This window comes from Parambassis ranga, chromosome 21 (assembly GCF_900634625.1).
Source record: "Parambassis ranga chromosome 21, fParRan2.1, whole genome shotgun sequence".
Lineage (NCBI taxonomy): Eukaryota > Metazoa > Chordata > Actinopteri > Ambassidae > Parambassis > Parambassis ranga.
In genome coordinates this window covers 5,131,648-5,153,365 of record NC_041041.1, presented here as the reverse complement: position 1 = coordinate 5,153,365, position 21,718 = coordinate 5,131,648, and the positions used below count along the sequence as shown (strand labels likewise).

The window sequence follows — 21,718 nt, the reverse complement described above, 5'->3', positions numbered from 1 at the left end:
GAGTGTGTGTTGATACTCGACGAAGACGAGTAATGATGATGATGATGATAAGTGTTTGCAGAATATGTGGTGGTGGACTCTTATGCCTCATGCTGACAGGCTGGTCCTAAATGCAGGAGGAGGAGGAGGAAGGTGTGAGGGTTTCTGCTTCTGAATGATGGAACAGAGGAGAAAGAGGAGGCGAAGAGGAGCGAGGTAGGTCGGAAATGAAACTGTATGAATGGCTTTTCTCGGTTAGACTTTTGGTACATTTTCTTTTATTTATCCAAAATGACCACAAGTTAAAAGTGTTGTTACTTTTACTACAGATCTGTGCCATGTTCTGTATTGGAGCTCTTGCTTGTTGACAATCAGCGAACAGTACATGCTCTCTTTGTGTCCAGCTGTTCCAGCAGTATTCTGAATTTCACCTGATGGCCAGGAGTGTTAAGAAAGTCACTCCTTTTTTTTTTTTTTTAAACGGGATTCTCTGATGCATAACTGGTCCCACAGTGGTGGAAAATGTGTGGATAAGATTTGGTTGTTAAGTTTGTTTTTGTAAATGTGCCTTTTCTAATGTGAGCAGCACGATCTTATTCTTGTTATTCTTCATTCTTCTTCTGATGGGAAGTCGACTGAGCGTGCTCAGTTTTCACACTGGCTGTGTTTACATGCACCAATCAGTAGCTTGCTGTGGGTAGAATTCGTGGGCAGAACGGTGAATAACACCTTCTGGAATCAACGACTGATGAGATGTGAAGTCTGAAGGTGGCTTTTCAAAATAAAAGCTCCTCTGTTGATGTATTTCTAGTTGCTACATATTGTTTTAGGAAAGGGAAACAGGGTTTTCACCACTGTACAATAGTGCAACTCAGGTCTTGTTTTAAGTTTATGAAGCTGCTTGTTTTATTTGACTGGAGTAGGTTGTTCAAATTTGGAATTTTAAATCACAGACTGACAGGTTTTAAACTGGATGAAAGCAAAAGGTCCTGCATGTAAACACAGCCAGCTTTCAGCATGGCGCCGCTCTGACGCTCCTCCTCATCCAGTTTTTCTCTCAGCTGGTCCAGACGTCTCGGATGACGTCCTTCCACTTCTCTTGTATCTCGTTACCAATACACACAGCGACCAGGATGGACTGCTCCATAAACTAAAATAGCTTTAATATGTGTGAGTGTCACACAGTGTGTGAGGTGTTTTTGTTTCTGCAGTTAGAGAGTGATGACTGACAATCTTAATGATCTGATTTTGTTTTTCTTGAGACTTACTCGTGTATCTTTTTCATTTTGTATTTTTACTCTAAGGAGCCTCTGCTCGTCTTCGATTGCTCCTTAATGTATAATACAATTCTGTTACTCCTGAATTTATATTTATACAGATATACATATTTTTTGTATCTTGTTTTTTTGTTTTCGCCTTTTTTTTCATTTTCCCTTTGTGCTAATTGTTAAAAAATACATGTCTATGCAGTATTATAGAGGATGTAATTTGGACAGCTATCTCTTTTTTTTACATTTATGTATGAACTGAGATTTTGTACAAATGCTTTCACTGTCCTTGTGTGTAAAATGTATGTATAAATTAAATTAACCAACTCGGACTGCACTGTTTTAATGTCTGAAAGCACCATGACACATTTACTCTATTACATGTGGAATAATTTGAAGGATTTCGTTTGTTTTAAGCAAAAAAAAAAAAAATCATCATTAGGCGTCAAGTTATTAGGGTTTCTCTGCATATTAGTTAACATCAACAATCTGTACAGACAGTTTTTAGGGAAAGAAGCCCATATTTGAGTGTCAAACATTCTGTGGTGCTGATTCAACCTGTTGGTACCCTTCTATTTATAATTTTACAGATAAAAGCAAAAATACTCTTCCAAATGGTTGCTTTTAATCAGTTATATATAATAAAGATGTAACCAATAATTTAATATTGCAGCTTGTAATGTTAATTAAATTCTATCTATACTATATTATATAATTATATTGTATGTTTTTATCATCATCAACTCTTAAAGGAATGTTTCACACTAAAATTAATATATTCACAATGTCCCTGTCCTGCAGCACTATTAATCCTTCAACACTGGTTTGATGTGAGTTGCAGAGTTTTTCAGTTGTGTCTTTTTGGCTGGAGACAAGGCAGAAATCTTGAAGTATTTAAATATGTGTCCTAAACTCTTGGACTCATACCAAAACAAACTGGATACAAACCACTGCAGTAAATAATGGGTGAACTATCCCTTTAATCAAATACTTTAATGGACTTAATTTTACTATAATGGTCAGATAAACTGTAAATAAATAGTTTTATTGACATAAATGCATAAACAGCAGCAGTGAATCCTCCTGGCTGCTATTACATAACCCGCCGGGGCTGCAGGGTTGGACCCAGCCTCCGGATACCAGCGCTGTAATCCCACAATGCAGAGCGCATGGCGCGTCATTGGAGAGGGACGATGATGGCGGCGGTCGGTGCACCAGAAGTGATCACACAGCTGGAAAGCGCTGCCAAAGTTTTAATGGTGAGAATTTCCCGGTTGTTCAATATCCCCGCTGAGGAGTGGAAATGTGTGTTAAGTGAGTCTCGGGTGGAGTTTGGGCGGTTGGAGGCTCCCGCGCCTGTTTGTTTCGTCCCGGTTTTTTTTGTTGTTGAATGTGTTCAGTTTTTTTTTTAACCGGAGTGTGTGAGCGATGCGTGGCGCAGCGCCTTGCTTGTCTCCATCCCACAAAAAAAAAATCATCCGCTCCTCATCCCAACATTTCATCCCCTTCCTTTAGCTTCTTTATGGTCCTCCTTTATTGGCACTAAAACCTTAACAGGTTAACTCCAGGTCTGCGTTGTGGTTCAGTTTTCCAGAAACTTCAGCGGTTCCGATGGTGTCGTTACAAGTTATGGGGGGACAGTTAGAGCATCTCGGTTCTGTCGGTTCCGTTGTTGTTTCAGTCGTTGTGTAGCTTCGGCTCGTCTGAATCCTCCTAAAATACGCGTTTAGCTCTTCTTTCAGCCTGTTCCCACTCCTGAACAGCCTCCATCGGAACACACCAGGCTGTGTACCTACCTAGCTAGGAGCAAGTGGCTAACCATGTGGATGTCTGTAGTGTGCTAGATAAACTAGCTAGCTTACAGCCTCTTTTTGCTTTCTGCCATCTTGTAACGGTATAAACTGAAAGCATGTACTATACCAATCACAACAAATCACAACACTGTGAGTTTATCAGATTAATGGACACTACAGTGGGCATATAATCCTCTAAATTTACATGTATCGTTCAGCAGCAGGTGTCTATGAGTGGATGCTTGTAATTCATAATCTACACACATTTATTACATGTGTACTAAATTTTGAGTGCAACAATATTTTAATTACAGTGAGCAGGATTGTTATCAGAGCTGTTTATTCAGTCCAGTAACTGGGACTGTGTTCATGTTGTTGTTGTTGTACCAGTTTGCTGCTGATTAAAAACAAGATGGAGTCACTCCAAATGTAAAAGGCTGAAATGAAAAACTCTTTATGTTATATAGCGTTTGCTTTTGTTGATTTATAATAATACGGAGACAGGAATTGGACAGAGAAATACTAGCTAGAGTTAAAACAGATTTTTGTGATAAGCCTGAATCAACCTGAAATAAAAAATATTTTCAGGGTTTTTACTAACTAATAATGGGCATAAACATGACAGTAAACATATATTTAAAAATAGATTATTTCTGTGTTTTCTTGTTTATTTCCAAGCTTCCAAACAATCATAGTCAAACAAAATGTACATACAACTCTTTATGTTAACTCAGCTTCTTAAACTATTTCTTGCTTACACATTCAGGGGTTTAAACAGGGATTTTTCTACACAATCACTTAAATATGATGCAATTAATGGGTTGATTGTGTAATATTGATGTAGTATTGTAAACAAAAAAAACAACTTAACAGTATTTTCTAGGTTTCATTACAGAACCTAGATTAGATTAGTTAAGTTACTCTGAGTGTAAAGAAGATAACATGAATCAGCCAAATCTTCAGTCACATGATGATTGTTAGTCATATTTCTTTCCATTGTTACTTAAAAAACGGCTTCAAGGCTGCTCAGATCCAGCTGCCTGTCATTATTATGATTAGAAGATGGTTTTTCCTAAGAAGATTGATCTGTTGTCTTATACATAAAAGTAGGGATGTCCCGATCCGATCACATGATCGGAAATCGGGCCCGATTACGTGATTTCAGACTCGATCGGAATCGGACATTACCTCCCGATCAAGACTCGGATATTTTTTTTAGGGCTCTCAAAGTTAACGCCTTCTGTGCAGGGTGGCTCTGTGTCTTGTAGTGCAGGGGTATGACAGCTGCTTTTGGTGCGACAGGTCCTGGTTCGAGACCTCGATGTGCTGCGTGTGTGAAATCTCCCAGTGTGGCGGCACACGCACACACAGGCCTGTTGCGATAAACAATAAATCAATTAATTGCACGATAACTTTAAATGGGCTCGATAAGTTTTTCGGCCGCGATAAATTACATTTGCACGCTTGTTTGTTTTCCTCTCTCTCTCCCCCTCTCGCTGCCAAAGAGGCTGGATGACAAAAGGCGTCACTCGGTGCGTCGTAGCGTATAAAGTGTGCAAAGTCCGGCCGTCAGATTTAATATGTCCCGCGGCTTCTGTCTTAAAATGTGTCAAACCAACAGGTAGTTCTTATTTTTTTAACTCATTGTGTGACGTCTACGGGATGATCTAAGCAGACCTCTGTCAGCTCGCTGTCTGCGTCGCCACGGTGCGTCACAGCGCTGCAGGGCTTGGACGCTGGTTACAGCAACACAGAGAGCTGTGAAGCTGCACAACACTGGTTCGACACTTCCACACAATTCACCACAAGACTAAACATGCTTATGAATACAACGTGCCATCAGAGAGAGTCCGCGTTGTACGAGTGAAGTTCTCTGCCTTCTCACTGGCGGCACTCGCGGCAGCGCCACCCAGTCTAGTCCTCTTGCCCAGTCCTCTTGTGCCATCTCTGCTATTTTATGTGTTTCTGTCTACATGGTGGCGTTTTTAAAATTCGCTGATGCGCATACACACACGCAAACGCGTGCGCACACGAACACATGTGCACACAGGTGAGCCCACTCCCAGCAGCAGGTAGAGTGCGTGTTGTTTGGCTCTGTTGCTCATGACGTGCTAGTTGGTTTGACTTAACTCCATTGACTATGCTCAGATAAGCCATGGTAATAGGCCTACCACTACTCATAATAATAATATTAATATCATTAATAATAACAATAATAATAATAATGTTGATGATTGGGGGCCTTTCCAATGTTAAATGTTCTTTAGAAATTAAAGTTTATTGATCTTTGAAAGGGTGTACTTGCATTATATGTCGTTATCATTATGTTAGTTGAACATTGATTTGACAATATTATCACTTATCGCAATAATTTCTCTTGGCAATTAATCGCCCAGCAAAATCTGTTATCATGACACGCCTACACACACACACACACAGGTTTTGCCGCAATGAGTGCCTTTATAGAAAGTATCGGATCAGGACTCGGTATCGGCAGATACTCAAAATCAAATGACTCAGACTCGGACTCGAGGGCAAAAAAACCTGATCGGGACATCCCTACATAAAAGTATATTTGATGACCTGAAGAGGAAACTCCTTAAAGAGGAGCGTAGCCAAAACATTGACTACAACACCTCAAACCTTATTAAACATTTGGAGGTCAATCATTTAAAGGAATATGATGTGTTTTCAGGGCTAGCTACTGCACTAAAGTCCAGTTTGTATACATTCTGAGTAATGAAAAAATGCGCATCATGTGCATGTGTGAAAGAGTACACGATCCTTACAAGGCAGAGAGATTGTTACAGTGTGATGGTTGATCACACATCCCCAGCTTTAAAAATGTATTTTCATATAGGTAAATATTGCAGGTTATTGTGATCAAAAGATGTTTTAAGTATTATTCTTTTACATTTTCTATTATATTATTAGGGTACGCCATGTTAAAACTGCCTCATTTATAGTAATACTTTTGTGTGTGTTGCGTTTCTGGCGTGTGTGTGTGTGAGAGAGATAGTGTGCTGTTGGATAAAAAGGTCTTTCTTTCCTCTGCAGCTTCTAGCCACAGAGCTGCTTTTACTGCAATTAAGCCTGGAATGTGACTTTCCTGCTGAGCTGTGTCATGGCGGCGCTCCTCAATAAAAATTTGTGTGTGTGGGTCTGTGTCTGTGTGTTTTCTTAATTATTCATTGAAGCTGTAATGCCTTTTTTATTATGATGGGGTATTTATGTTATTGTCTGTCTTGTTTGTACTTCACTGAAGAGCAAACAAACACTTATTATAAGGTTCTGTGATCGTTATCATCCTCTTGACAGTAAAGTGTTTACTGTACACTAAGAGTGCTGACTATACGTACTGTACAGCGTGTGATCTCACTGATGTTTTCATTCCTCAGGGCAGTGCATGCAGGGCTTATTTTCTTCCACCAGCGTCATTTCAGCTTCTAACAAGTTGCTATTATAACTAAAACTGAATGTCTGGAGAAATTATTATTTAATCTTCTATAACTTATCGTCTTATATTTGATTGATGATTTTCCTTGTGTTTCACAGGCACCGCCGTCCATGGTCAGCACAGAACAGAGACAACATGCCGAACATGTGTTCCTCTCCTTTAGGAAGTCCAAATCCCCCTTTGCCATCTGCAAGCACATCTTGGGTAACTGTTGACTTTACAATTTATGCATGATGTTCATTCAACAAGAATTTATCTGCATTGTTTCTATACAAATGACACCTGCACAATTGTTAACATCGTGTGTTACTCAAGGGCACATGTTGCAGGAGCAAAGTGTGCCTGTTCTAATGTTATCGTTACAAACTGTCAGCCGTGATATTTGGGTTTAACGCAAACATTTTAATCACATGGACCTCCATGTAGACAGAATTTAACCCCCACTGCAGGAGTGCAGATACAAAATACAGCTAAAATGTTAAACATTACCAGGGCAATAGGAACAATAGGGAAGAAAAGCTGAATTAAAATACATTTTAAAAAGTAATCTATCCAATAGATTAAAAATTGCATTTTTATATGTAGTTAAATGTTTCCTTTATGCTTCTCCCAGCTTGTGTTTCTCATATTTCACTCCTCTGCCTCTCCAGAGACCAGTAAGGTGGACTATGTGCTGTTCCAGGCTGCTACAGCCATCATGGAGGCTGTGGTGCGGGAGTGGATTCTGCTGGAGAAGACCAGCATCGAGTCTCTCCGTGCATTCCTCCTCACCTACGTCCTACAGAGACCCAAGTAAGAAAAGAAAGAAACTGTTTCAAATGTCTGTTTAACCCTGACCCTTTTTAAATGTGATTATATTTTCTGCCCCTGTATAAACCTGGGATACTGCAGGACATGTAACAGGATCTGTTGCAATGACAAAATATGCAGTGACCTGTATCTCTTCCCTCCCATCAGTCTGCAGAAGTACGTCCGTGAGCAGATCCTGCTGGCTGTGGCTGTCATTGTGAAGAGAGGCTCTCTGGACAAAAGTATCAATTGCAAAAGCATCTTTCATGAGGTCGGCCAGCTCATCAGCAGCGGGAACCCCACAGTGGTGAGGAAGCACACACATGAATCATACATGTGATGCTTTATTTACATTACTTTATGTTCTTAGAGCTCTGAAAGAAGCTTAAAGAGTTTTCTTCTGGTTACAAATAAGTGTGATATCGAGGGTCACCCAGCTCTACACTGCACTTGTTTTCTCTATATTTGTCTGTAAAGCAATTAGTGCTTTTGCTTTATATTCAAATCTGTCACACCAGGGAAAACATTCTCCTCCTGATCCAGCAGGGGGCACTGCTTCATAGCAAACTGTCAGCCGTGCTTCATCACGGATTTAGAGTTTTATTTTAATCACCTCTAGTTCAAATCAATCAATGTTTGAATGAGTTATAAATGGTAATATATTAAATAGAAGGAATTTTTTAATACACAGTGGATTTAATATTGTATATTTTAATTTGCGATTATGGTTAATTCAAAATAACTAAATAGCCCTGTCATCTTTTTTTAAATTGATCACTGATTGCAGTAAATGCAAAAATAATCACTATAAAATAGGGCTGCATGGTTGTAGGTAAAATATGAAATAAGATAGGATAATTTAATGGGTAGTAGAAAGTCTTATGGATATAATAATTGCAGATTATTATGTACTATTGAATGTTAATACCTGCAAGGGGAGGCTCACATCAGTTTTACACATTGAGGCTTGTCACTTTTATTACAGTCCTATTTATGTACCCGATTATTAAATAATTCAACTTACGAAGGCCCAAAAAGGAAACCTCACATACTGTGATGCACACCAGAGTTCTGTGGTGTGAAATGATAGTAACACCTGTGTTACAAGACACAAACAGCAGCTTCATAATTATGATCTGTCTGTCTCGTTTTGCACACGCAATTATGCAAACACAGAGCACATTTTACACTGTGACTTTAGTGCGTAACTGCCACAAAAGAGAGGAGAAATTGTTCATTTCAAAGCTTTGATTCATGTTTTTGTTTCTTCAGATCATCACTGTGCTATCTCATTACCAGTCACTGCTTCTTCTGTTGTTTTGCAATTGCTCCATTTTCTTGGTGCATGACAGTGGAAGGGGGGGGGGGTGCATCAACAGCACACTGACATGAGTTGTTTTTTCAGTTTTACAACATTTATTTCAATTAACAGTCCCTCTCCATGATGTGCAGCCAGGCTTCCCTCATTCTGAGGCTAGACTGGTGGCTCTAGTTTGTTTAGTCCGTGGTTGACCTTTGACCTCTCTTCTGCAGCAAACACTTGCCTGCTCCATCCTGACCGCTCTGCTCAGTGAGTTCTCTAGCTCCAGTAAGACCAGCAGCATCGGCCTCAGCATGGAATTCCACGGTAACTGCAAGCGTCTCTTCCAGGTGGGTTCCCTGGCTTCACCTCCGCCTCTCCTGCTTTAGTCATTGCTTTTTCTTCCGTTCATCTGTTTTGACTGTTCATCCATCTGTTTCCTCCAGGAGGATGGCCTGCGTCAGATCTTCATATTGACCATGGAGGTGCTGCAGGAGTTCAGCCGCCGGGAAAACCTCAACGCCCAGATGTCCTCTGTCTTCCAGCGCTACTTGGCTTTGGCCAACCAGGTTCTCAGTTGGAACTTCCTGCCTCCCAATTATATCCTTTCTTTCTGCATTGTGTTGTGAGTATATTATATATGTCATCTTCATAAGTTGCAGTGCACCGAGACCTCTTGGCTACCCTTTTCTAACCTTTCTTTTGTTTTGAAAATCAAACATAAAGCCTCTGCAAATGTTTCATTGTGGGGAAAAAAAAGAACACAGTCTACAGTAACAGGAAAGGTTTAGAGAAATGATTTTAATCAGGGATTATAAATATAAGCCTGTGGAACATCTTCATAAAAGCCTAGTTCTTAGTTGAGGTGCACTTGTATGTGTGTAAGTAGGCATTCTGCTTATAATGGTCGATGCCAATGTATCGTTATTCCAGTGTGTGTGGCTTTACAAGTATGCCCAGGAATGCATAGCCGTCCATCAGTTTTGCTTTGTAGTTCAGCTCTTGTGCACTCATCCCTGTTATCTTTGCAGTTGGCCGCATTGTTGAGCGAACTTAGGCACTTAGCATGCGTCCGTGTGTGTGTGTGTGTGTGCAGAAAGGCTCATTACAGCCTAAATCCCAACAGCCTGGCCTCCCCTCTGCCTGTCTGAGGGGATCTGGAGTGGCGCTTGCTGCCAGCCAGGGCCATGTATCACTTTCAAAGAGGTGTCTGTGCGTCCATCCCTGTATCATTCCGACAGCACACCACCCCCTGCCTTGGCTTGTTGAGGCTCCCCTTGGTATGCTGGGCACGCTTGGTTCGGCGTGTTGTGTGTGTTCTCAAAGATGCACTTTTAACTCCAAGAGCCTTTGCAGTCAATTTTTAGACAACAGTTTAATTTTGTTTTAGTATTGAGTGTCTATACGAGGCCACGGGAGCAGTTGCTGTATATGTAAAGGATCTGTCATGTCGAGGTTATGCCAGTGGACTGTGGGCTTAAATATCAAAATATTAAGTGGCTAATATACAAATACTTTGCATCGTTCTTCAGCAGAAGCACTTTATATTAAACGGCTCAGTGTAAAATATATCAAAAACAAGCCAAATGCATAACCGGAATTCTGAAAAATTTGATCTAGCTTGGCAAATCTAAGAAGACATAATTGCCTCGCCTGTAACCAGCGTGCTGATTAGAGTGGAAAAACTCCCCTGCACTGCCTGATGTGATGGGGTAAGGTTATTTTCATTGCTTGAGAGCATTAAAATAAATTTAATTATGCAACCTGAAACGCATCACAAAATCATTAAGCAATCTTTAATTACCATGAAGCAAAGATAGCTGGATGTTTTTTAAGCGAAATGAGCTTGTTGCATGCGAATAGAGCTGTACTTCTCTGATTTCTTGATGTTGAGTTGTCATAAATGTTGAATGGATGTGTCTTAGGCCATAAGAATAGCATGTCTTAAATCAACTGGCATTCTCCTTGAAATGCTGCGTGCATGTGAGTGCTCGTGTTGTTGTTGAAAAGGAGAACAGATTGATGAAGACCGCTGGGAGGCCTGGGCGAGTGCGGCCGCCTGTCCGCAAGTGTCACAACACGCCTGTGCCGCTGCGATGCGACGTGGACGTATGCCAGTATGGGGTATCAAGGGGGCTCTCCTTAATTGCATGGCTGACAGCAGCCACCTTTCACACAAATACACACACACACACTCCTCAACGAGCTCAAAGGAGCCTTTTAAAAAGCCTCCGTCCATGAAAGGAACCGAGTGGCATGCATGTCATCTGTCCTCGCCGCCGTCTGAACCTCGGCCCTCTGTGGTCTGGTGTCATGTGGCAGAGACACGCTCCCCAGGCATCGGTCACTCCACACCGGGTTTGACTCTGGCCAGGGTCGCGGTCAGGCCTCGAGGCTGCGGCGGCAAGGTGCTCTGAATGACTGTCTGAGCTGTCGGATAGATAACCCTCTGTCGCCGCTGTTTTTGTGATCTTGCATTGTGTGGTGTTTTTGGGTCCTTTTTGTGTTGTTTCGCTGACTTGTGTCATCAGCAAGGTTGCTGTTCATCGTTTAGCTGTTTCCTACTTGATTGTCTCCCATCAGCAGAGCAGAATGTGTGGATTTCATCAGCTCACTAACAGTAAAGTTGTTTCAAATTAAAGCAAAGCCTTTCCTACCTCTTCCACTGATGCACTGCTATCTTAATTTCTGTCTTTTGCTTGGGTTGCTTATTTTTAGTTTAGCATAATAAAAGTGGTATTAAGCTTTCTCAATTATTAACCCCTGCACTCTTATTTAGAGTTATTCTCAGCCCAACACTTGTCTCAGCGTGGATCAGCATTCTCATTAGCTGTTCAGAGGTCAGTTTATGTGCTTTCTGGCCCTCGGGTTAAGGTTAGGATTAGGAGCGTGTAAGCTGATCCTGGATGTTTGCCTTGGCCCTGACCTGTACGTAACTACTGTCTAAACACAGACAGTTGGGAGTCACAGTTTGTGCATGTGGCTTTCAAAGCTGTGTGAGTAGATGCAGTATTTTTAAATATATTGCTGCACTAGCTTAAACATTTCCCATGTAGTCTCTCTCTGGCAGCTCTTTATTATCTCACAGAAGATGGTACGTTTTATTTGGAAAATATTGCAAGGAGAAAATACATTACTGGATTAAAAGCTTTATTTAAAATGTCTTTATATTGTTGTTATGCTGCACAATAGACATGTTTGAGTTCTCTTTTCTTGTCGCCATGATTGTGCTGTTTCCATAGAGAAGCAGGACTTTATGTTGCAGTGAAAAATAAGGCCGCAGTAAAAATGTGTCTGGAGCAAAAAAACACCCAAAACTGCTTGAGAGAGGTTACTTAATGTGGCACTGGTTTATGAAAATAAACACGCAACCCTCTTTCTGACTCTGTAGTAACAAGCTTGCATCATGCACGGTGGCGTTATCGCTTTATTGTTGGTTTATTTCAGTCGAAGGAGAATTAATGACAACTGCTGTCTAAACAGATGGGGAGTGGGGCAAACAGTGGAAAAGAAAGGGAGGGGCTGGTCCCTGAGGAGGTATTCCTGGACTGTTATTCCACATGGCAAGGCTGCATGGGAGACTTAAGGCAGGATATATCACTTAAACCCCACCACGCGCCTTAGCATAGCGCTGCAGTCTTCGCGCAGCCACTGGCAGACGCTCCGCCAGTCCTCCTGTGCAGTGGGCCCATCCTCAGTGAGGATCAACCATAATGAATAGGGGATACAGGAGAAGCTCGCTAATCCAGAATTCTTGAGCACAAAGGTTGTTCAGGCTTGCAAAATGTCCAGATCATTGAGCTGATTGTTGGCATTTAAAACAGTCACGAAAATACTTGATTATTATGAAGTGCACCATCTGCAGGTTGTTAATTGGTGAGGTGGGAATGTGAAACGAGAAGTCGAATTGGATTAGGTGTGGAGGAGCTTAAAAAACAAAACCAGTGTTGTTCACACAGTCAACAAACTTTGTATCAGTTTAACAATTAATATTTTTCCCCTTGTTTAAAAAAAAAATTTACATTTTACATTTTAAACTGAACAGGTGTTTTGACAGACGATTAAAATATAAAGACAGGCTACTGCTGTTGTCATGTTCCAATCAAAATAAAACATATAGTAAGTCCCCAGCATGCAGATAACATGCAATAACAAAATGAACAAATCCACAAAAATGATGAGATTACAATTTTGGCATTGAAGGATTTTGTTGTTCGGTTTTCCGGTTTCACATGCTTCAGCCTCTCAGAGCGGGATCAGCCCACATGTGCTGTTTGGTAGTGGGGTGGTTAGTTTCTGCATAGCAGTGCATGCTGAATTACAGCGTACGGAGGAAGGAATGGTGGCTTTTTATTGCGACTGTTTCTCTTCTTGTGCTTTGAAGGACAGAGCACTGCTTTAATGCTCACTACCTGGTCTGAGTTTCACATGCACCATACCATGCTCCATACATACTGGACAGCTCAGTGTTTGACACTGAAGAGCTGAACTGTGGGGGAATCTGCTTGTTTCTTTGTCAAAGTGACTTGAGGATCAGACAAAACCTACAAGCAGCCCTTTTTATTGGCGTTCGATCGGAGGCTGGTGTTAGTTAAGGTATCACAGTGTGTGTTTATGTCTGTAAATTTGGCAGCTGCACGTGAGAACTGTGGGTGTGCAAATCTCTTCGGCTGATTCTCTTCGTGTTTGATTGAAACTCTTGTGGTCAGTGGTTTACACTGGCTGTGCTCGGTGTCAGCGGAGTGTGTTTGCGTGTGCTTGTGTGTCCGTTCGTCTGTCAGTATGTCTTATCTTTGCAGTGGGAAAACTGACGTGTCACATTAGTCATTTGCAAGTCTGCTAGACTGGTTGATAGTAGCAGGTGATGCCTTTTAAAAACCCAACCAAACCACAGCCACATGTCTTAGTCACTCCTTGTACATTACTCATTCTGGAAGCATGTACATAACACACACACACTCACACGTTTTTTGTTTTTTTTTTAAAGTGTGGTTGAAGTTGTTAATTCACTTGTCAACTAGAGTACATTTTTGCACTGAATGAACACTTGACCAGGAGGAGGAGTTTAATTTTAAATCATGTAACCTCTTTTCCAGACAGCACATAAATGCTTAATAGTTCAGCTCTTATTTCCTTACCACATAATATATAGGCTGCATGTTCATGTTAACCCAGGGAAAATACACTACATGAAACAAACAACATAACTGTTGCATAAGTTCTGCCTCCACCACTTTGGTTCCACTAGGTTAACATTTCTGGTACTAGTTGGCTGATCAGACTAAACCACGAGGTGTATAAAATGAATGAAACACCTGCGATATAGGTTGGCTGCAGTGCTGCCATCTTGGAATTCAAAAAGGTAGAGCTTGAATGGAATCAATGGGGGTTAATGATGGTCATGGAGCCATGGAGCCTATATTTATACATAACTTTATGCTTTAATGCAACTTTTTAAAAAATGACTTAACCCCGTAGTTACCCCGGTTATCACAAATAGAGAGTTATATATAGAGGCTAAAAGTGTTATTTATGCCAGCCGTGGCATTCCTACATGTGTATACCTGCTGTGGTTTTTTTAAGATCTTTAGAGCCAGCTTGAAATTATTTTCCATTCTTGAATGGTTACTTACGTCCTAATATCTATTTAAGAGGTTTGTTACTGAATTTTGTTGCATATGGAAGCTGTAATTATGCTGAATGTTCTTGGAGCATTTTGCCTACGTAAAGAACAAATTAAATGTTCAAAATTTTAAATGCATATAAAAGTGTTTATAATTTTCTTCATAAACAAACATACAAAGACAGACCAAGCAGCAAAACCACACAACAACAACAACAAGCAGGGAATAGCAACACAAAAACCCAAACAGATCAGATGCAATTGGAATGGGAGCTAAACAAAGGGAAATTAAATTAAAAATTAAGAAACAAAAGTAAATAATAGTATTTTTTATACAAATGATCTCATCAGTATAGCAGAAACTTTAAATACATTTAATAAAATAAATTAAAATTGATCTGGAATTTATATTTCTCAAACTTCCTGTTTTCCCTTGTCTGTCTTCATAGTGTCAGTGTCCATCTGTGTGAAATAGCTAAAGTAGGTGTTAGTTATCATTCCTGAGGTCTCTTGTGAGTTTTTGTCTCAGTCATATGATCTTTAGGTCTCTATCACTGAGGTGGTCCTTCCCCAAGGAGATGGCCTCTCGGTCAGCCACACGTGTTTTACACACTCTTTATCGTCACTTTTATGTCTAAATTAAGCATTTAGATCTTTTTTCCTCCTTTATTTTATTCATGATAGTCATGCTAGGATTTGATTCAGAACAAGAAATTAAATGACACAGGGTTGGTTTCATAAATTGAGTTAAGTTAAAGAGATTCTTTCAGTGGAAAAAATGGTCAAAGTAAACTATATAATTAGAAATATGAAATGGTTAAGACTCTGTATCAATGAGAACCTTTTATGAAGTCATTCTTCACTGAGCCGATCTTTCTTAACTCATTCTGTCTTTAGAAAGGTTCAGTTAGAGGTCTTCTGCCTCACCACGACTATTTTTAACAAGGCCTGAAAGCCAAGCATTGAACACAGGCACACACACACACACCTACACACACAATCCCACAGACCCTTAAACAGGTGCCAACTTCTGTGCCGAAAAGTGTGGTGTGGTGTGTTGTGGTGGGGTGTGTGCATGGGGAGTGACTGTGGGCTGGTGTCGGAGGAATGCGCGACCTTGCCGGCCTCCGCCGCTGTTTGGCTTTGATCAAACATTCCTCTGGAAGTTTCCGCCTTCTGCTGTCACTGAGCTGCAGGGTTAGTGATACGAGTGTGTGTGTGTGTGTGTGTGTGTGTTTTTATGTGTTTTGTGTTAATGTTGGTTAAAAATGGGAGAGAAAAATAGTCCTACACATAATAACAACACATAATAGGGGATACACATAATAACAACATATTATAATATCAAGCATGTCAGGCTTTGAGTATTGATCTGTTAACTACCAAACTCCTCTCCATGAATAGGCTGGTGTGTTTCTGCATGAGGCCTTATTATAGGGAAATACTTTTTAAGAATAAAAAATGGTGGCTAAGAGTGGTTTGTGTGTCTGTCTAGTGTGTTGTGTGTCTGTGTGTGTGTAAAGTAAAGACGACTGTTCTTGATGAGTGAAGGGAAACACTTGTAGTGGCTGTGAGTTTTAAAGGTTCTGTATACAGACAGGAAGTGTTGTGGCTGTGTCTGGGAGAGAGTGTGTGTTGTGGGTTTGTGAAAAGCTTGTTAAGGGTGTAGAGAAAGTCGTCAATGAGGAGACTGTGGGTGCGTGGAGAAAGAAAGACTGCTTGTTAGGCAGAAAGGAGAAAGAAGTGCATACGATGAGAAGGTTTTTATAGTTTGAACAGATTGTGTTGAGGATTTAAATGATAGATTGTAATAAAGTGTGTGGTGTAGACGAGGAAGGTGAAAGCATCATGTTAGGATTGAGAAAAAAGGAGAGACTGTTTACAGAGTAAAGTGTGATGGAAGTTTTAAGTGTGTGGGACTAAGAGAGCCTTGGAAAGCAGTCAGGAGGAGAGACAAAGTGATTGGCTGAGGAGGGAGAGGGAGTGTCTCAGGGCAGCAAGGAGTCTTGGACGACTTGTAGAGGAGTGGACAAAGAGGCAAAGCACTCAGAGTCTCGGATTGGTTGCAGAGAGTGTGACTTTGGGATATTGAGGAAGCAAAGGGAAAGAAAATGGAGAGCAAAAGAAGGGAGGGCCTGTAAGAAGAGGGGTGAACAAGAGGACAAGAAGGGAAGAGGGTGTCAGGCAAGTCAGAGGGTAAAGACTGCAAAAGTCGGACAAAACAGAGGAAGAAGGGAGGACAAGAGGGTGAGAGAGAACAAACACTGCTTGCTGACAAGGGAGAAAGAAGAGAGGACAAGAAAACAAAGCAGCCAAGCAGGGAAGGGTGAGAAAATAAAAAAAAAAGCCTTTGTGGAATAAAGATTGGCAGGGTTAATGAGAGGAAGAGTAGGTTAACAAGTGAGTAACAAGTTTCTGCTGCCAGCCACACGAAAGCAAAGCTTCACACACACAGACCAAAATACCCATTGAGAGGGAGCTTAGTGACAGGAGCTGGTGCTTTTGAGTGTGGCACTCCTCCTCCTTCTCCTCCTCCTCCTCCTTCCTTCCTCCTCCTCCTCCTCCTCTTCATGCTGTTGTTGGCCTTAACTGGCGGTGGATCACTGGGGCGCCACTACATCGCCATGTTCGAGGCCACGCAGAACGTCATGCTGAAGCCTACGGAGTCCTGGAGGGAAACGCTGCTGGACACCCGCATCATGGACCTCTTCTTCACGGTCAGTAAAAATGTACATCCTCCTTATCAGCAGCTTCTCATCACTTCATTTGCACCTCCTCTTTGATAAACACGCTTTGTTATGGGCTAATTTTACAAGCTTTGTTCATGATGATGAGGTCGTCACGTTAGCATGCAGGTATGTGTTAAATCTACGTCTGTTTTCTGTCACTAAGGATCTTTTTCTCCCAAGAATAGGTTGTTTTTTTTATTGCAACACATCCGTGAGATTCTTGTGTCCTCCTTTCACCTTTTTTTCTGTTTTATTTTTTCTGACCTCTGTATTGTTTATTATAAACAAGGAGAGACAGTTTGTCTTTTCATGCTGCACAGAGTGCTCTCATTTGACCTCCTGTTTTTGGCACATCCTAAGTTTGCACTAGTTCCGTGGTGTTCTTCGATGCACTATTAAGTCGATTTATGGGCGCTGCGCAGTGGGGTCGTGTTATTGTGTCACCGTCCAGGCGACCGCCCGGTGAAGTAAATGTGTATTTTTATTCAGTGACTTGTGTGTTTTTAAAAGAGAGACTGCCCACGCTGGCCAAGCACACATTGTGGAACAAACCGGTCAGCTCTTCTTCCATTCAGCATCCATCCAAACTCATCACCAAATACTGCTCCACCGCTTAACCTTTCATCTATCTTCTGCCACATACTGCTCCTTTCCTGTATATGGTTCACACCACACTGTTGTCACATTCAAAAACCACTTTTCTGTATTTCTCTGTTCCAATTTATCCCATCTTACTCTGCAAGCTGTGCACAATATTGCAAAATACTGACCCACTCCTGTAGTCCTTTGTGCTCTCATACAACACTGGGTATTGTTGGCTCTAATCAGAGCAATTCAGTATGTGGAGAGCGGCTGTTCAGCCCAGTTAATCAGTGATTTGTGCTGTTTGTACATTTTATGTTTGTTTCTCCTCAGATTTGCTCCCTGCACTTTTTCACACACTCATCCAATAAGACAGTTGTGTAGCAGCAGTGCAATGCATATAATCAGATACAGACTTTTGTATGATTGACAGGCTGAAATCTGTCCTTTCTGAAACTGCTGATGATCTTTAAAGCTGAGAAACGTGTTATTAAAGGTCAGAGGTGGACCAGGGGACAGTCTGGTTGGAGATGAGAGAGAGGGCCTATGAACTCTACAGCTGACCTGACTGGGAAAATATCGGCAGTTCTGATGATTCTGCTGAGGCTTATAGATTCAAAGGTTGAGCAGAATCACCTGCTGTATGAAAGGTGGAGCTCACCATACTACGCTACACAACGCAAACCTCCTAAACCTAAAAAAACAGAGCAACAAGACTTTTTAAAGCGCACACAGCTGTATTTATTTATATTGAACAGCCTTTGTGCACATTCTTTGTTTGCAGATGCCTGTTGAGATGTTGAACGCATGAATGCTGCTGTTTTCTAATTATGTGAGGGGGATTTTGCAGCGCAGATTTGTTGGTTTCTTTTGGAGCATTTGTTAGCATTAACGACAAAACGACAGCATCTAAATCCTCGGGTGTCTCTGTTTGATATCGTGGTTGTTATTTGCCTAAAATGCATCATCTGGATCAAAGCTAAGTTAAATAAAGAAAAATATTCAAGGCCAGTTTTTAATGTTTTCTCTTTTGATTGTGTGCATACTGGTGAAACAGTCATTCTGTTTTGCAGTTTGTGATGATCACCCTGATTGACGGTGTAAATGGGAGCCTTTTGTCATATAACAGAAAGTTTTAATGTGATTGTCACAACTTTCTTTACAAAGCAGTCACAAATGACTATAACTGGCACTGAGCAGAGAATGTAATCAGAGATGTGTTCTACAAATTACAGAGGTCTAATCAAGGACTTGATTGGTGTGTAGTAGCAGTTTGGCTTGGATATAAATGTTTGTCATTTTTCCGTCGGTTCTCTTTGCTGCTGGAATCTGCAGGATGTGTTTTGTGTCGGTTTCAGTTTTCAGGCCTCTGGTCTCATCTCTCGTTCTGGTATTTCTAGTAGCTCAACTGTTTGTTATTGTAAGACTGCTGTGGCACTGTCAGCTGCCTGTGTATGTTACAGCGCATCCTTGATGTGTTGTGTGCGTTTTTGTGCGTGTTGGCACATATCTGTCTCTGTGGGATCGTGTCAGATAGAGGTTGTGCGGTGTGTTTGTGTGTGGACACTCTGCATGGATCTGTGTAAGATGTGTGTTGAGTTTAATGGCGTCGTTTGCTGTCTCAGCTGCTGTGTCTCCTCAGCTGTGAGGTGGGTAGCAGGCTTGTCGTGCTAACAGTGTGCATGTGTATGTGTAGGGGGGTGCTCACAGACACGCGCCATCAGGGTCACAGTCCACAGCAGACCAGTGGCAGGATTAGAGCCCGGCCCTAGGATTAGGGGCCCCTGTTAACAACCGCAGTAAGCCAACCATAACACACACACACCCATGCATCACCCTGTTGACGGACTCTTGGGAGTCTCCATCCCTCTGCGGGTGGGTGTCTGTCAATCTCACGTTAAATGGCCACACTGATCAGTGTTAGGCTGTTGTCTGCTTTTTTAAAGTCTGGCTAGTGATCAAAGATCCGACATGTTTGTTTTATTCCTTTAATTCATCATTAGGTATGTCACAATAATTATGTTCCTGTCCTATCAGGTGATATTCAGCCATGCCCACAACTTGCAAATGTCTGTTGTGTTTGCATTTTTTGTTTCTTTGCTAAAACACTGGCGACATTTTTATGTGAACATAAAACCAGAATAGCAGGTAGGTTTGAATCATTCCTGCACATTTCTCCGCATATTAGCCAAGTAAGAGTGTTGTTGTCATTTCTGCCTTCTGAGTTTCAACATGGCATTGTTGTATTTTGTTGGTGCTATGCCGAGATCGCCGTAGCTGCTCATCTATCTTTGTCTACTTTTTTTCTGTTGTTTTTGGACAGTATATCTTTTAGCAAAAGCATTATTTTTACAGCTTACACCTTGTCATGTTAGGGAATGAAAGAATAACTTTATTAGTCAGCAGATGGAGAGGGATACAGACTGATGTTCCTAGACAAACAGAGATTGCAAATGTCTGCATGTACCAGCAGTTTGAAAGGGGAGAACATGTTTGTATTAATTATGGCCTAATTGATGAACTACAAGACTAAGGTGGAAGTGGCTTGTCTGCAATTTAGCCAACAACAATCCCACTTAATCTACAAACATATTAGACAATGCTACAGCCAGATTGTTAGTGATCTGATTCACCCAGCCCTGAGGTCAAGAACTCCTTACTGACTGACTGGAAAGAGCCCATATCTCAGAAATCAGCTCAATAATTGTGTAATGTTTTTCGGCCTGTCTGTAGCTCGGCCCTCCAAAGTGTCATTGTGGCCTCCAGGGTTTTTGTAGAAAAGCTCTTATCCGTTTTCCCACTTCAGCTTGTGACAGTTATGGCTCTGTAATTCGGGGAAGGGATGATGGATGGAGAGTTGAGGGTAAGAGGGGGAAAAAAACAATATGGATAATGAGCAAAAAGAAAGCAGAAAATGAAACGGGGTGTTGCCATGAGAGGATGTATAAAATCTTAGAGGGGGGGGGGGGACAAAGAAGAAAGATGGAACAGCCGATTTGGAGAGAGGGAGTAAATTGTGGATCCAATTTTCAGGAGAGTGGGAGAGGTTTAGGGCTAAATGGGCCATTAGAGATTGAAAAGGAAGAGACCCCCATTGATTGTGCCTTCAAAATATACCCACTTCGCTTTTGTCATTTTTTAAACACCTCATGGTCACAGTGCACATGGCTGCTCTAAAAAAACAACAGAAAAAAACGAAGAAGAAAAGGGGACGCACACAAAGAGCACACACAAACAGAGGCATCTATAATTTTGGCCTCAGCAGTGTGTTTGTGTTTGTCCTGGTTTTTAGTTTCAGTTTGGCTCGGAGTGATTAGAGAGCGGCATGGAGTTGTGATTGAATGAGCACTCGCATGCAAACACAAATCGCAGTACCATCAGGTGCATCTGGTTTATTTCATCAGATCAAATACTGCATACATACACAGTACAGCATCAACTCAAACACACGTCACTTACTCACACCAGTTATAAACATCCTTACACACAAAAAAATTCCTTTCATGCAGACATGCATTTTGCAGAGTTATATATTTACTACACACACTTGGGATGTATGAGGATTGATTTCTGTCATTGTCATTTATTCTGAGTAAGATTCCAGAAGACACATTGGGAGACTAGTCAGTAGTAAAATGGACATAACCTCCCGTTAACCTGAGCTAGAGGTGCCACTAGAGTCCATTGGTGGGCTTAAAAATTCCCTCTAACCATAGTCCATCACCTGAAACCGACACAACATTAACAGCTGCCCACCTTGTCTGCACTTCTGCAGAGAGCCAGCTCAGAATTCATATTTGGAAACAGGCATTTTCAAACAATAATTGGAAATCAATTTGGAGTGATCACCTGTCTGTCATCTTCTACGACAGGCTAGCTTTGATTAGGTTTGAGGTCACACTTAAACCAGCGCTAGCTTTTAGCAGTTTCTTACAGGACACTGATGGCACAAACACTAAATACAAGCTGAAGACTCACTTTTCAATCCTATGTGCTGTGCTGTTAATCCTAGCATCAAGTATCATTCCAGATTAACACTTTTGCATCAGTTTGATTAAACACCTTCATTATTTAGCATCTATTTGAGTTGCCAAAAACCAGCTCTGTAATGTGATCACCTCCTCTGAAATGTTTCTCATTAATGTATTCATGGTGTTCTGATGCACAACATATTGCTGTTATAGAAAATTGCATTTAT

General features: G+C 41.2%; 1 protein-coding gene across 1 annotated transcript in view; it reads left to right on the top strand.

Annotated features, from left to right (window-relative positions):
• The first annotated feature begins 2,416 nt into the window (after positions 1–2,416).
• xpo4 (exportin 4) overlaps positions 2,417–21,718 on the top strand; it is a 39,047-nt gene continuing 19,745 nt past the window's right edge. The window contains exons 1-7 of the mRNA XM_028393666.1: positions 2,417–2,506; positions 6,596–6,701; positions 7,148–7,289; positions 7,455–7,593; positions 8,820–8,936; positions 9,033–9,186; positions 16,814–16,926. Coding sequence (XP_028249467.1) covers positions 2,417–2,506; positions 6,596–6,701; positions 7,148–7,289; positions 7,455–7,593; positions 8,820–8,936; positions 9,033–9,186; positions 16,814–16,926 — 861 coding nt within the window. The remainder of the gene's footprint in view (positions 2,507–6,595; positions 6,702–7,147; positions 7,290–7,454; positions 7,594–8,819; positions 8,937–9,032; positions 9,187–16,813; positions 16,927–21,718) is intronic.